Raw genomic sequence first — 15,833 nt, 5'->3', positions numbered from 1 at the left:
TATGGTAGTGAGTATCTTCCATACACGGGGAGAGTTGGTCAGTATGGTAGTGAGTATCTTCCATACACGGGGAGAGTTGGTCAGTATGGTAGTGAGTATCTTCCATACACGGGGAGAGTTGATCAGTATGGTAGTGAGTATCTTCCATACACGGGGAGAATTGGTCAGTATGGTAGTGAGTATCTTCCATACACGGGGAGAGTTGGTCAGTATGGTAGTGAGTATCTTCCATACACGGGGAGAGTTGGTCAGTATGGTAGTGAGTATCTTCCATACACGGGGAGAATTGGTCAGTATGGTAGTGAGTATCTTCCATACACGGGGAGAGTTGGTCAATATGGTAGTGAGTATCTTCCATACACGGGGAGAGTTGGTTGGTATGGTAGTGAGTATCTTCCATACACGGGGAGAGTTGGTCAGTATGGTAGTGAGTAGGTCTTTGAACATCCAGCACCTCTAAGTCCCTTTGATATATTTGCTAGATGTGTGAAAGTCTAATTTGCTTCATATTTGATGCCTTGTCTTTCCCTAATTGTCGCATGTTTAGCAAAAAGTCCCTTTTGCCAAAATTCAGACAGAATTATGACAGGATTTCATAGGTTTTGCCAAAATATTAGTAGAATTTTACAAAAACAAAACGTCAGTATAAAAAGGGTCACAGCACCTGGGACGGTGACTTTTAACGCTCCAATGGTGAAATGTGTCTGCAAAGCTTTACAATTTATGCGTCATTTTCATGAAGACAATAGACAACTTTCACCTGGGTCGCCAACTTTAGCGAAAATATGGCACTTTTCTGCAGCCTGTGATGTCCAACCCACGGAACCTCAAACTCCTTGTTATTCTAACCCCCATGGGGGGTACTGGGCAGCGGTGAGAGTTTTTGGTTGAGGCGGTATGGTCAGAAGATGTAATTACTGGGAAAATGTTTTTTGGCCTGAAAAACCGCAGAAGCTTCAGACAATTTGAAGTGTGCAATATCGTGACATGCTCATTATCAGGACATCTTCCAGACTTAAGATGCACATAACGCCTTTGCTGCTTGAGCTTTTTGTAACGGATTGTTAGGTAATGCGTTGCAGATGTCTCTGGCTGCAAAGGGTTAACTGCGCATTTACATCCTATATAAATTGCAGCCATTTAATAATGATATTAGGCTTCCCTGAAGCAATAAGTGGGGTATCTTAATAATGACATTAGGCTCCCCTGAAGCAATAAGTGGGGTATCTTAATAATGATATTAGCTCCCCTGAAGCACTAAGTGGGGTATCTTAATAATGATATTAGCTCACCTGAAGCACTAAGTGGGGCATCTTAATAATTATATTAGCTCACCTGAAGCACTAAGCGGGGTATCTTAATAATGACATTAGGCTCCCCTGAAGCACTAAGCGGGGTATCTTAATAATGACATTAGGCTCCCCTGAAGCACTAAGTGGGGCATCTTTATGGTGTTCTCAGAAGCGGGTTTGAAATCTCAGTTGTGCGTTCTGGTCCGCAGTGCATTGCAAAGCACTATGTTCCAGGCACTCTTGTGGCTAGGTCACCTGCACAGGGGTGAATGACCAGGGTGACAACTGCGTTACTCTTCAGATGATCCTGTACTCAGTTGAAAAGTGCATTTACCACGAGCAGCATATGTAACATAACAAGACGACAAAACGTGTACAAAAAAAACAGGAAAAGCTCCTTTCAGAGAGGATTTTGATGAAAATGCAGGAGATTTTTGAAACCTCAGCTGACGCATTGGGAGGAGAACAGTATTTTCATGGAAAACAGCAGAAAAATAGTAAACTCAAAATCAGAGTCTCCCATATAAATAGTGAGAGTCGAGTCATTATTAGCAAAACAATTAAAGTTGACAGTGGCACCTACTTGACCACTTACTTGTATACAACAGCATGTCCCCATTTGACGAACCACACCAAAATTACTGATTTATGAGGTGGTCGAATTGAGCCTCTCTTGCCATTTAAACTCCCTGCCACAGTAAGGCTGCGTCCCCGCTAGCGCTGAGCGGACGGTGCTTGGCGAGGTGACTTGCTCACGCGATGCGCACGTGGGTATGCGCGTGCACACACGCTCAGCGCTTAGGTAAATAAAATTTTTATACTTTCCCGCTCGCTCAATATTCGGCAATGCCGCCCCCCCCCCCGCGCAAGCAGACGCAGGACTCCCGCCAAGCATGCTTTGAGCGCCAGCGCGCTCAGCGCCAGAGGGGACTCAGCCTTAGGCTTGTAATATAGTGGGTGCGTGTGTTAGTGCGAACGCGCATGCACGTGCCGCATGCTTTTTGTGTGTATGCTGTGAGCTGTGAGCTGAGAAGGCACTGTGTGTGTATGTATGTGTATGTATATGTATGTGTATATGTATGTGTATGTATATGTATGTGTATATGTATGTGTAATTTATTAAAAAAAACCACATTAGTAAAAATAAAATATTAACATAAAATATTAACATTGTGCAGACACACACACACACGCATACATACATACACACATATAAACATGCATGCATACATATATACATATATATACACACACACACACACACACACACACATATATATATATATTCAGCGCCGATAGCGCGCAAAATCATTCTATTCCCCGTCTTCCCCGCTGTCGGCCGGATGCACGCTCACTGCCATGCGCACGCGCGGCCCTTGTATAGAAGGGCTGACTAACCTCAGCCAATTATAAGTGCCGCGCGCACGGCGTAGCGCACGCGGCCACTATATAACAGCCCTAATAGTTCTCGTGGTCTCTAAAAGAAGAGCCACTCGCCAGAAAGCAAGAACAGGACTGTTCTGCAAATCTGCACAGACTGTCGTCTCCCAAAATATTCTCAGTTGTGATAACCTCTCTTCCGTATGCAATGGGATCAGTTCTGACTTACTCTGGATCGTCTGCCATTCACAGGCACCAGCCACTGGTGCAGGAAAACACCTAGAGTATATGCAAAGATAGCAGCCAAAACCAGTGACGTGTGCCCATGTGTACGGGCCTCAACGCACAAGGTATTACTCTGGCTGATATTCATTTGGCATCCATGTCGTCGCCATAATGGGCTTTTGGGGATCGATTGTGTTTAAGACAATGATTGTTCTGTTATTTACAGGCAATAATAATAATAATAATAATAAAAAAAGAGATACAGGACAAAAGGGCCAAAGTCCAGCCCCTAATTACATGCTACTCGTTTCTACTTTACGACCATGCTATTGCGAAGAGCGCCAGAAACTGACAGTTGATAATTGTTCATCCTCGCAGTGCCCTAGGTTCCTGCTACATCCATCACTGAGAGGGTTAAACTAGGATAGGGGTGGCCAACCCCAGTCCTCAAGGGCAACCAACAGGCCAGGTATTACGGATATCCCTGCTTCAGCACAGGTGGCTAAATCAGTGGCTTAGTCATTCTGACTGAGGCACCTGCATTGAAGCCGGGATAGCCTTAAACCCTGACCTGTTGGGGCCCTTGAGGACTGGAGTAGGCCTCTCCTGAAATAGCAGACGAGCCGTGAGATTACAGGCAGGAGGACCTCCCTGGAGGGACGAGGAGTGGAGAGCGGCTTACTGTGGGCAGCCAAGTCATTTCAACATCACCATCCAGACACTGAGCTCTGTAGCTAAACTTACTAGCTGGCGCGAGCACTTCTGCTCAGGAAATTGCAGTTCAAGTAATGGTTTAAAGTAATGTTGTGGGGAAAAACTGCTTTTTTTTTTTTGTTAACAAACCTAAACTTCCACTTTATTTGAAAAGATGTGTCCTGCTTTAAAAATAATATTTGCCAATATTGTGCATTATATTTTGGTGGCGGAAAAATCTGTTGAAAAAATAGAAAATGAATTAAAAATGTAAAAAAAAAAAAAGATTGTGCTTTCCTTCATACAAACACAGTACTGTAACACTAAGACACCTGTGCTGAAGCAGAGTTTTCCCTAATACCTGACCTGTCGGTGACCCTTGAAGACTGGAGTGGCCAACACCATGGTTAGTGAATGTCTCAGTTCAACCACCAGCACGTAAGCCACATGCGAAAAAGAGGTTTTTGTGATGTGGTCTAGAAAAGATCTCAGCAACATTTCTGGTGATCCCCCCAAAAAAGGGTCATTTACATCATCTGCAAATTAAAATGTCAACATTTCTCTAGCACCAATAATGCTATTTAATTCTCTCTCTGCCAATAAGGTCGGTTAAGCAATGTGCTGCAATATACAGCTGGCTCCTCGGGAAGGGGTTAAAAGTGAATACCCAATTTAGGGCGTCCCCATCCCCAAAACGTAGCAGCATTAAATATAACTGCATCCTTCTAATCAGTTAGAATTTTCCATAGACACCAAAAGTGTATATTTGGACTCTAAATATTTTATAGCCATTGATCAAATATGTTCAACCCTAATGCACTTAGCCATTCACACGCCAGTAAAATCCAAGAGCCAATGAATGAAGGGATCTGCATGTCTTCCCCAGGCCACCCAAACCTGCTCCATTTACCCTATTGGCATGTCATACAGTGTTTAAACTGCAGCCAAGGATTCTGGGTATTTAGATGGAATGAACACACCAGTATGTTACTTTAACTTTCTATTTCAGCAGACAAGGTGTGATGCTATTTGGGGATGCAGAGTAACACTAGTTTTTTTACTGACAAACTTTCTATTTAAAGGAAACATTTTTTTAGGGAGACTACACAAAAACCCTTTTAAAATATGACCAGAAAGCCTTTTACACACTCTTATAGCGGCAGTCCGCGCTGCTCCTTGTTTTTGTCAGTTTTCTTGTACTTACCTGAACAGCGGGGGTCCCCCAGGACAGACGTGATCCCCCCCAATATTTTGGATAGAAAATAGCCGCATGGTGAGGCTCGCTCCGGCAGCCAATAGAAAGTCACATCATCAGGAGATAACGGTGTGACTTTCTATTGCTGACACGGTGGCCATGTTTCAAGTTTGTGTCAAAACCGGCACCCCCCAGAAGTCGGGGGACCATAGATCAGCTCTAAGGGACCTCCCGCTCAGGGTAAGCTTTAAAAAAATTATTTGGAGGGTTATTAAATACATTTAGACCTTTGTGAAAAAGTGGCTCAGTGAGTAAAGACATGGACTCTAATAACACTGAGTTTGCAACAGGTGAACCTGGTTCAATTCCCATCGACTCCTTGTGACCTTGGGCAAGCTGCTTTATTTCCTTGTGCTTTGATTCCCATTGGGAGAAAAGTGCTATGTGAAATAAAGCTATTATTAAGTCCCCTTGCAGATGCACTTCCCAGAACACCCTCTTACTCTCTCTGTACATTCTTATCGCTTGGATTGTAAGCTCTTCGGGCCGGGACTCCTTTGCCTATTGTTACGTTTATGTCTGAAGCGCTTCTTCCCACTATGTGTTTTATTATGTCACGTGTATGTCACGTGTATGTCACTGCTGTGACGCGCTATGTACACAAATGGCTCCAGATAAATAAAGTTATACATACATTGTCAGGTAGCAGTACTAATACGTTTTTAAGCCGCTTTGAACACTGCCCTATTCAATATAAATGTTTGGCAACATGTTACCCTGTTCCATTCCATTCACTATTGCTGGCACCGTACAGCTTGTGACTAAAGGGTGCAGAATAAATAACCCCACTCTAAGGCCGGGCTTATAGTGCCGGCGCCGCGACAAAACAAATGTATTGCCGCCACCGCGTGCGCTTATTGTAGAAGCGACGCAACAGCGCGACGGCTTGGTCGCGATCGCTGGAAGTCAAGTCAATTTGATTTTTCCAGCGTGACGTCACCGTCGCCGGCACTGTAAGCTACAACTGTGTACTTTTTTTAGACTCAGTGGTTCCCAACTCCAGTTCTCATGAGCCCCCCAACAGGTCAGGTTTTTACGAATATCCCTTCAGCACTAGTGGCTCAATCATTTTGACTGAACCACCAGTGCTGAGGTAGGGGTATGATTAGAAGCTGACCGGATGGGGGTTCTTGAGCACTGCAGTTGGGAAACACTGTGATAGAGGATAGTGGTTAACAAGATAAGAAACAAATCAGTAAAAGATACAGCAAAGCTGTGGAACCCATAAGTGTATCTGCACTTCTTTCATGGGTCCCTCCAACCTGCTTCATTACCCTATTGTACACATTGGTTAAACTGCAGACAGGGATTCTGGGTAGTGACATGCAAACGAGCAAACACTAACCGTAAACTTGTGGCTTATGTGGCTGCTGGACAAGCAACATGCAAATCCCAATTCCCTGTGTTCTGCAGATTTGGGCTTTACTATTTCTCGCTTCTATAAGGAGAAGTTGCTCCGGGAGCCTCGTCTTGTACAGAAATAGTACGGATTAGCGTGCTAGGAGAAATGTTTATTTTCTGGCAGCAGTGATAAAACCAGACAAGTTACCCACCCATTACATACACAATGCCCTTTACAATTTGCATCATCTAACAGTAGAAAACTCACCAAATCATCCAAATGAGGTTAAATCCACCTGATACCCCCAGCCTGGGTGCAGCCACACACGGCATGTGCAAAAGGAAGTCATTAGAACAAGTGTGTGTAGCAGTTTTCTCGTGCTGACCTAACAAAGGCATTATTTAAATATCGCTGTAGACATGCGGCACGTAGCTCTCTGCAGTTATTTTGCATTGTTTTCTGTACTGTTGTACAGCCATCACTTCGCTGTATATCATTGTGTGTGTGTATAGGAATATATCTACTGTACTGTATATAGAGAGGGTTGGGCCTAACATCTTTAGTGGGCTGCATCACAATTCACAGCTAATCTCAGTTACCCAGCAGATAACATTGCAGTTGGAGGTTATTGTAGAGAGGAATGAGCGCGCATACAGTAGCTCAGAGGTTCTCAACTCCAGTCCTCAAGACCCCCAACAGGTCAGGTTTAAAGGATATCCCAGCTTCGGCACAGGTGGCTCAATCTTCAACTGAGCCACTGATTGAGCTACCTGTGCTGAAGCAGGGAGCTACTGATTGAACCACTTGTGCTGAAGCAGGGATATCCTTAAAACCTGACCTGAGGGGCAGGGAAGAGGTCTTGAGGACTGGAGTTGAGAACCCCTGCAGTAGGTCATAGCTGGGGGGGCTGCTGCTGCTCCTGCTGCTCCTGCTGCTCCTCCTGCTCCTGAATCTCATCTTCTCATCTTCCTCTTCATCCTTGCCACCAATAGCTAAAAAAAATGATTCTGATAACACGTTTATATTGTTGATGTCCTAAACTTACATGCCTGCAACGAACAAAAAGGCAGTTCTCCGCAGCACAAGATGTCGGCGTGTCCCGAGGTAAAGTGACGCTGGTCCTGCCCCTCCTGATAAGAAAGCCAGCGGTCATTTTTGAATGAGAGGTTCCCTTTGACTCCAATTTCCTTTTAAAGAGGCAATCCAAGCAGCACTTTTTTGTTTTGTTTTGATATTTGCCGCCTTTGATTATCTTTATTGAAAACTAATTACCTAAGCTGCCGATCGATTAGTTCTCCCGTGATCAATCAGCAAAGATCCTGCTTCCCAAGGCTGCCTTCAGTTTCAATTAATCCTCCAGTGTAACTCGGCAGCTACAATGTATTCTTATATTACTACGGTAACATTATCTATTGTTACAGTTTGCAGCTCAAACTGCTGGGATTATTGGCAACACATTATCACAAACAGGAAAGTTTTGCAAAGATCTCGCACTGCTGGGGAGGTGGGCTAAACCTGCTACAGAAATCGAAAGATGCTCATTATATTAAAACGCATTACAAATGGCATTGAGTTTAATTTAAAACAAAATATAGTATTATCTAATATTACAGGACTGAATAAAAATAAATAAAAAATAAACACATTGCATGGATTGTTCCGTTAAATGGGATTATAAACTAAGAAATGAAGTTTATACACTGTAATGTTTTAAAGTCCTGAAGTCGCTCAAGGGTTCTGTCTAAAATGCAGATTTTCTGTTTTTACTGTTATCACTTATTAATGAAGCGTACAAATCCTTAACAATGAGATAAACTCTGTCTATAGATCTTCCAGTATAGTAGGGGTTAATGGTTGAATAGAAGCTGCAACCCCAGTTTTCATGGGATCAGTTCTACCAATGCACAGAATGATTAGGATTTCGGATGTTATCAGGCGATTATCGCCCTGGGGCACTGTTCCTGTGTTTCAAAATCAGGGATTGCTGCAGAGAGGCCAAATGTTAATACAGGCAGTCCTCGTTTTACAACGCTTCGATTAACGAATGGCTTATCCAACGCTATGCAATGCATACCTATATTCATTTTTACAACGCCAAAATGGCTAATCCAACGCTCTGCAACGTTGTGTATGTGTGTATATATATATACACATTCACATAAACAACGTTGCAAAGCGTCGTAAGAGCGTATATATATAATATTATACTATATAATATGATATTATACTATATAATATATTATTTATTATGTTATATTATATATATAATACAGTATATACACTATATAATTTATGTGTGTGCTGCATATCTTATTGCCTGCATAAAATATTTGGTGTATTTTAGTGTTAAAAATGCCTTCAGGAACGGAACCTTTCATTTAAACAGTGTCCCTATGGGAAAACGTGTTTCGCTTTACAACGTTTCGCTTTACAACGCCATTTTGAGTAACGCATTGTGTCGGATAACCGAGGACTGCCTGTACACATTATGTGACCTTTGTAATGTTAAAAATATATATATATGCACGGTTTACTACAGCATTTCCCTTCATATACCTGGGGCCCTCAACAATGTTTGCTAGGAGCAGGTAATTGAACATTTGCACACCTGGTGTTAGAAGTCAAAGCTCTATAACAGGGGTGGGCAACTCCATTCCTCAATAGCCACCATCAGGTCAGCTTTGCAGGATATCCCTGCTTCAGCACAGGTGGCTCAATCGACTGAGCCACCTGTGCTGAAGCAGGGATATCCTGCAAAGCTGACCTGATGGTGACCCTTAAGGGCTGGAGTTGCCCACCTCTGCTCCCTGTAAGTATGTATTGTAACGTTCGGGTAGCCTGCGTGTTCTTGCGGAACAGTACATGCGTTCTTGTACCTGGTTAAACGGTCATGGGTCCAAAATAAAACATCACTTACTGTAGCTTGTAAGCTCTTTGGAGCCTTTTTACGTTGCCATTTACCTGTTGAGCTTCTTCTCATGGCTTGTGATGTATTTACCTCCTATTGTAATGTTATCAAATGCAGCGCAGAGTTTGGCGCGCTGTAAATAAAATGACACATGCATCTGAAGAAATGACAGCTGTGGCGCATATAAAACATTTGTGAAGGAGGTTCATGATAAAGCAGCAGTTTGGCTTTTGTATTTTTGTTTTATACTCCTCTTCTCGCACTTCCCAAAGCGGTTTTCGATTTTTTTTTTTATCTCGGATGCTCTATTTCAGGGGAGCACAAACTTTTCAGTCTGCGCCCCCCCCTGCCTGCTCTCCCTCCCCCCCATCCCTTAGCTGGTGTCCGGCGTCTTCTGACATCACGGCAACGCAATGTAATTTCACGCCGCGTTACCATGGTGACGCGTCACCGGAAGCCGCTAGATCAGGTGAGGGAAGTTAGAGGCCTGGCGCACTCCCCGGCATTTAAATTAAATGGCTTGGGGAAGAGCACGGGGGCCCCTGTAACCGCCTCACGCCCCCCTGCTCTGTTCAGCAGATAAGTGTTTGAAATATTTCGTGTCGAGGTTAAAATGGAGTCCTGTGCAGTCTAAAGGTTACCACGGTAACCTCACAGAGGCTACAGATTCATTGCATCAAGATTTTAACATAAAGCGTGACATTATAGGAGGTAAATAAAATATGCTGCTGGGTATCGCTGCATTGTCTGTAAAATACAAAAAAGAAATACAGCTCAACCCCCTTATAACGCTGTGCTTGGGGTCCAAAGAATCACATCGCGTTATAAGCGGATCGCGTTAGCAATAATGTACAACTGTATGCATTGTACAATAAAGTATTTAAGACACCAATAATCGTGTTGTAAAGTATTCATAAATACAAAAATCGGGAGCCACGCTCGCATCGCGTTATAAGCGGATTCGCGCTGTAACGGACCGCGCTATACTAATAATGAACTTGAAAAGACACAAAAAAAGGTAGAAGTGAATAAGACAAACGTAAATAAATGTCCCTGGAAGCAAGGATCATCGTGCAATGGTTCTGGGGTCACATTCGCACGACTACTTTCTAGTTTAAAACCCCAGAGCGCTGTTACTTTTTTAAAAAGACATTTATGAATAAACTATAGTTCCACTTTCTATATAAAGAAACGTAAGTTTATTTAAGGAAGAAGCTCTCCTTTCCTGCTTTGTAAGCAGAAATATTGTTTATGTCCTTGTAAAATATGGTTAGAAAAGCATTTCCACAATGGTAAAAAAAATTGTAGTCTTTTCAGTCAGACACTGTACCACTACTTTTTCTTAACCCTTTGGGTGCCCTACGACATGGGGGTCTGGCATGTCCCAGGGGCCTCATGACGTGGTAGCTGCATGATAAACAGATCACGTCCTGCGCTCCGCAGGATCCACCTCCGAGTGGAACAGAATGCAGACTCCTCCCCTTCCTGTCTGTCATCAGTGACAGAGCGGTCATGTGATCGAGTGACAGAACGGCTGCGGCCTTCTCAAAGGGTTAAACCACTTCAACGACGGCCCAGAAGTGAAGTCACAATATATTCTAAATCCGTTTAGCACTGGGGCATCAACAAATAGATTGCAGAGGAGAATGTCCCCCGTTTGTCGCTGCAAATCCATTTTAACACAATGGGCAACATTAGCGTTGTTTTTATTTATGATTTTATTTTTTAAAGAATGGTTAAAAAAAAAATGTATATAGCGCATTGTTCTGAAAAAGACATTTCTCACTTAAACTTATTAGTATCATACATCATACGTCATTCTCCCTGCTCTTACATTTGGTGCCTGCTTACTTATTCTTTGCATTGTGTGCGTAATGTTCATGCATATAAATGCATAAAGAATGGCGTCTAATTGCATTGGTCTTTTTCGCCAAGAAACGTTGACAGGGAATTTTGATGCACGTGCAGCATGGAGAATAACGGCGCCTACTTCTAGTTTGATACTACACATTATTTACATATGTGCGCCACAGACAACATCCAAACTCCACCTCTATCCCCTAGGGACATTTTTTTCTTTGTGAAAGTTGACACCGCACAACACAAGTCGGGTTTACACGGAGGCGCACGTGCTGTTCTTCTGTGCGTCAGTTTTACGTCACTGACTTATACACAGCTCCATGTGTGGTTATAATTAGCAGCAACCTCCGATCTTCTACCTGTCTAAATAAAGTGGAATCAGCGAGAATTTATCATAATAATTATGGTTTGTTCTTGTATAGTGCTGCTAGTTTTACATAGCGGCTTTACAGAGACATTTTGCAGGCGCATGTCCCTGCCCCGCAGAGCTTACAATGTATGTTTATACAGGGAGATAAAGTGACTTGCCCAAGGTCACAAGGAGCCGACACCGGGAATTGAACCAGGCTCCCCTGCCAGTCAGTGTCTTTACTCACTGAGCCGCTCCTCCAAACTTCTCCAAAAGAAGTGACTGTGACAGGGCGCGGGTCACCTAAATAGGTTGAGCCAGTAGTTTTCTTTTTCAGGATTATTAAAGCCCAGACAAAAACCTGGTTCATAGAAAATGATGTTAGGGACCAAGCAGACGAGGTTTAACATGTGATAGACTTTTCTTGACCAGTGATATATTTACCATAGCAGCACAAGCAGCCAAATACTACAGCCCATTGGAAGGGGAAGTGTGCCATGTGGGATAAGGTTACCCTCCTCACCCCCTCCCCCCCAAATAGTAGTTGGTCCAAATGATGTTTCAGTCACTGACCAATCATTGCAGCAACTAAACATGTGGTGATTGGTGTGAGTAAATAGAAGTGCACTTAAGCTTATTGAAGGTGGGGATTTCATAAAGACAGAGAATGCACACGGGCCTCCCTCACCACCCAGATAGCATCTGTGAGGAAACAGATGAACTTAATCTGAAGCTTCATACGATGGTAGAGCTCCTCCCCTTCCACCCCAGTGAGCGTCTGGCAGCATCCCAAACATGTCCTCAGATGCAAAAGCAGCAGCTCGGTAATCCTGTCTGTGCAAGAAGTGTGACACAACTCTATCGTGGTCAGAACAAGGGCAGATCTTTGCAGCACACACTTGTCATTAAGTTCTAATACATTAAACCTATATTATAAATAGATAGGGGTAACACGTTTATTCTGCAGCAAAACTCATTCAGGATTGGTGTAAACCAGCAACATAATATTAAAGAAAAAAATGCTACTGCTCTCAAGGTGCTTTCTTTAATAGGTGTCGAGCGATTGTTTGCACCAGTGTAATTTTGGTCCATGATCTCTGTAATCCAGTTGTTCCCAAGCAGTGCTAAAGCTACTTCTCTGGTGTCCTGTGAACTCATCACTTCAGAGTTCCCTGTTGCTTATGGGACAATGAAGAATGAAAGAGAAGGGGAGCAAGCATACCCTTCATTGTCAAGATTTCCCGCAAGAGGGAACGGCCACAGAAAGCACAGAAGAGGTAACGTAAAAAGCAGTCGTTATCACGCAAATGCTATAATAGTGCTCCTGATTCTCCATGCAACAGCCAGCAATGGTTCTCTCAAGTGTGTTGCAAACAAAATATTGCTGTTGGCCTCTCTTCTTCTCTGTATTCACCTACACTAATATCTATGCAGGTTTCCCACAACACAGATGCCGAGCACAGACTTCCCTCTCATAAACACAATATATCAGTAGCGCGTGGCATTTTGTTTTCATGTTGAGCGCGCATGTAATGCACCCACCCCGTGAGCAACTACCGGCAAAATACCAGTGCTGAGTAACCTACTTACGGAATAACATTGCAAGTGTAAGGTTTATTTTTCAGAGCTTTATTCGGGAAATGATGGGAGCGACTTTCCCCCCTCTCATTAACTCCCCTCTGACAGCAAGTGCTGGTGCAGAATTACAGCGCCAATGTGTTTGCGGTGTCAGATCGGTGGACATTATAAGAATGGCTCGCCGTGGAGTGGTCAGAGATGGGAAACCGGAAGTATTACCAGCATTTTGCAGCTCTTTCCTTACCATGCGCATCAGTGTCAGAGGATCCACTTACCCTCATCACTGCCCACCTCAGTGACCCCCATCACTGCCCACCTCGGTGACACAACCCAAGATGAAATAATTACTCAAACAGAAGTGCAAAACATTTCTATTTTTTATTAGCATAATATTGGTTAAAAAAAAAAAAAAAAACACTACAAAAGTTCCTAATGGGATGAGGTAAATCCCATGATAAAAAGGTCGCAGCAAACCCCTGTGACGGACCCACCGCAGGTGTTGGGACGGGGCTCAGACTGTAGTGGGACATCCACAGTATCTTGGCTCAGTAGAGACATAAGTAACAGAGAAGGAAGTGAGGGGAACAGAGGGGACATTTGCATTTATTCACCACCATCATTATAATCTCTTTGTAAGGCATCCTTCATCACACTCACTGACCCAACTGTGTCCCAGGACCAGCTTTCCACCAATGCTTGCATAGTGAATCTACCAATAGGTTGATGTCCATAGCACAGTTTGAGTATCCATCATTTCATGTGCTACTTGTCAAAGGGTTTGTGTCATTTAAGGATACCGTGTAAAGACGGAGAGGAAACTTTCATCATTCATGTTCTTGCAACAGTAGTAGCTCTTCCTGTTGACTAGCAGCATAAGTACCTGGGAAGTTACAAAACCTTCCTCTTATTCCGCACAGCTCCCTACCCACGGATACTGGAGAAAGATTCAATCACCCTCCACTTGTCCAATTGCGTCTCTCCCAGGACAGGGATTAGTGTTACCACTCTGGGGGTCCAAAACGCTGAACCAGCTTCTCCTGGTCGTCCAGGTCTTTCTGAACTTTCTTTCTCATGTAAAATATGGGACAGTCACGGCTGCAAAAATAAAGCACAAGGTTTTAAAAGCGTGTATTGGCACACGTGCCACCAGGAGTCTAGGCTGACACTACCCTTGTCATGCGCTTTAGGATTAAATACACAAGCTAATGGTGTGGCCAAGAGGATCGTTAGGGGCTGCGGACTAAAAGAAATGAGATTAACAGGTCTCGCACATAGGATATCGCCAATGAATAACCACAGGAAACGAATAATGGCAACAAATCTAGGATGTAATAATCAGGCACACACAATAGTTCAACGCTGTTGATTTGTATGTTATAATGAGTATTATAATGTATCAGTGGCAGTAACTTGATTGTTTTTTTTCCTTTTAAGTTTTAATGCTACCCCAAACAATCCATGTTGCCATCAGAAGCACTTATATTATTCCCTTGTGTTATGCATATTATTAATTCTGCATAGTGCTTTTTTTTTTTCTTGTGCTTTCATTCAAATTTGTACACATGAACCCATCATCTTGCACTTAGTAGGGTTGCCAAATTGTATCTGGTTGTACACACAGAACATCTCACAAACTGATGACCGCAAAGCATACCAATCACAGGTACAAATCGCACCACACGATTTTCTGCATGTATCCTTCGTTCAATGTAAAATAAGAGTCACAGTGTAAACAGACTGCCCAGGTTCCCAGAGATGTATCACACGTAAACGCCAACTGAACTTTCAGTGCTATCCACAGCAAATAAATAATAAAACAGCATTCCCCTTCCTTGATATGTACCCCCCCTCTATATAGGGCTGACAGCGAAGAGAATTTATGAATGCTGTAAATTTAAAGTAGAGAAATAGAAAACAAGGCAGCCATAAAGCATTGGTAGTGTCAGCAGTGCATTCCCATTCTCATGGACCTTTGCACCGGAGCCGTATTTGGGTAATCTCTTAACGGCCGCCTGCAGGTAGCACCTGCCGTAAATGACCTGAGACCGTGGGAGACCGTTCCCCCCTGCTCCTCTATTCCACCCAGCTAGCAATCAACTCGGCAGCCGCTGGAGTGATAAGAGATCATTGGGAGACCTATCCGACACGTCCAAATGTTGAGGGCCATATTTCACCCCGCCCCTGGCAGCTGGTGAGCGGAGGATGGGAGGTGTGGTTGGATAAGCTCCAGCTTTGTTTTTCCCTTGGGAACCAGGGGGAGATTCCGGGGGAACACAGATAAAGGGGTGATATTTCGGGGGAAGGTAAAGGTGATCTAACAGGAGGATCTAGTGAATGTTCAGTTATCATCATACTCTAAATGAATTGCCAGAAACTTTACCAACTCTATCCCCCATCTCCTCCTCCTTTATCTGCTAGAAACAGATGTGATATATGCTTCTATTTATTTAACATACGCAAGGTCGGGGGTCAAGTACACAATAAAATCACAGGCTTTGTTGCTGCCAGGGACTCACGGTGCATTGCAGGTAGTCACTGGGTGACCTGTGGGTGCATTGCTCTGCAGATCTCCCAGGTTGTCAGTAGGTGACCTGTGGGTGCATTGCTCTGCAGATCTCCCAGGTTGTCAGTAGGTGACCTGTGGGTGCATTGCTCTGCAGATTTCCCAGGTTGTCAGTAGGTGACCTGTGGGTGCATTGCTCTGCAGATCTCCCAGGTTGTCAGTAGGTGACCTGTGGGTGCATTGCTCTGCAGATCTCCTAGGTTGTCAGTAGGTGACCTGTGGGTGCATTGCTCTGCAGATCTCCCAGGTAGTTAGTGGGTTCGCAACAAATGACAAAACATTTGAATGCATCATTGCTGTAGATGGGTGGGGCTACCACAGAACATCTTTAACTAAAGGATTCAGAAAGAAGCATTTTAACCCATTCACATACAAAACATCTTTTGTG

The 15,833-nt window shown here is 43.6% G+C and overlaps 1 protein-coding gene across 2 annotated transcripts in view; it reads right to left on the bottom strand.

The window, feature by feature from the left end:
- Positions 1 to 13,269: 13,269 nt before the first annotated feature.
- The window catches only part of POLD1 (DNA polymerase delta 1, catalytic subunit), a 51,258-nt gene continuing 48,694 nt past the window's right edge, over positions 13,270 to 15,833 (bottom strand). For both annotated transcript variants that reach the window (XM_075605678.1, XM_075605677.1), the window contains one exon: positions 13,270 to 13,977. In XM_075605678.1, coding sequence (XP_075461793.1) covers positions 13,881 to 13,977 — 97 coding nt within the window. In that variant the 3' untranslated portion in view covers positions 13,270 to 13,880. The remainder of the gene's footprint in view (positions 13,978 to 15,833) is intronic.

The sequence above is a fragment of the Ascaphus truei genome, chromosome 6 (genome assembly GCF_040206685.1).
Source record: "Ascaphus truei isolate aAscTru1 chromosome 6, aAscTru1.hap1, whole genome shotgun sequence".
Taxonomy (NCBI): Eukaryota; Metazoa; Chordata; class Amphibia; order Anura; family Ascaphidae; genus Ascaphus; species Ascaphus truei.
This window is presented reverse-complemented; position numbering and strand designations above follow the sequence as displayed.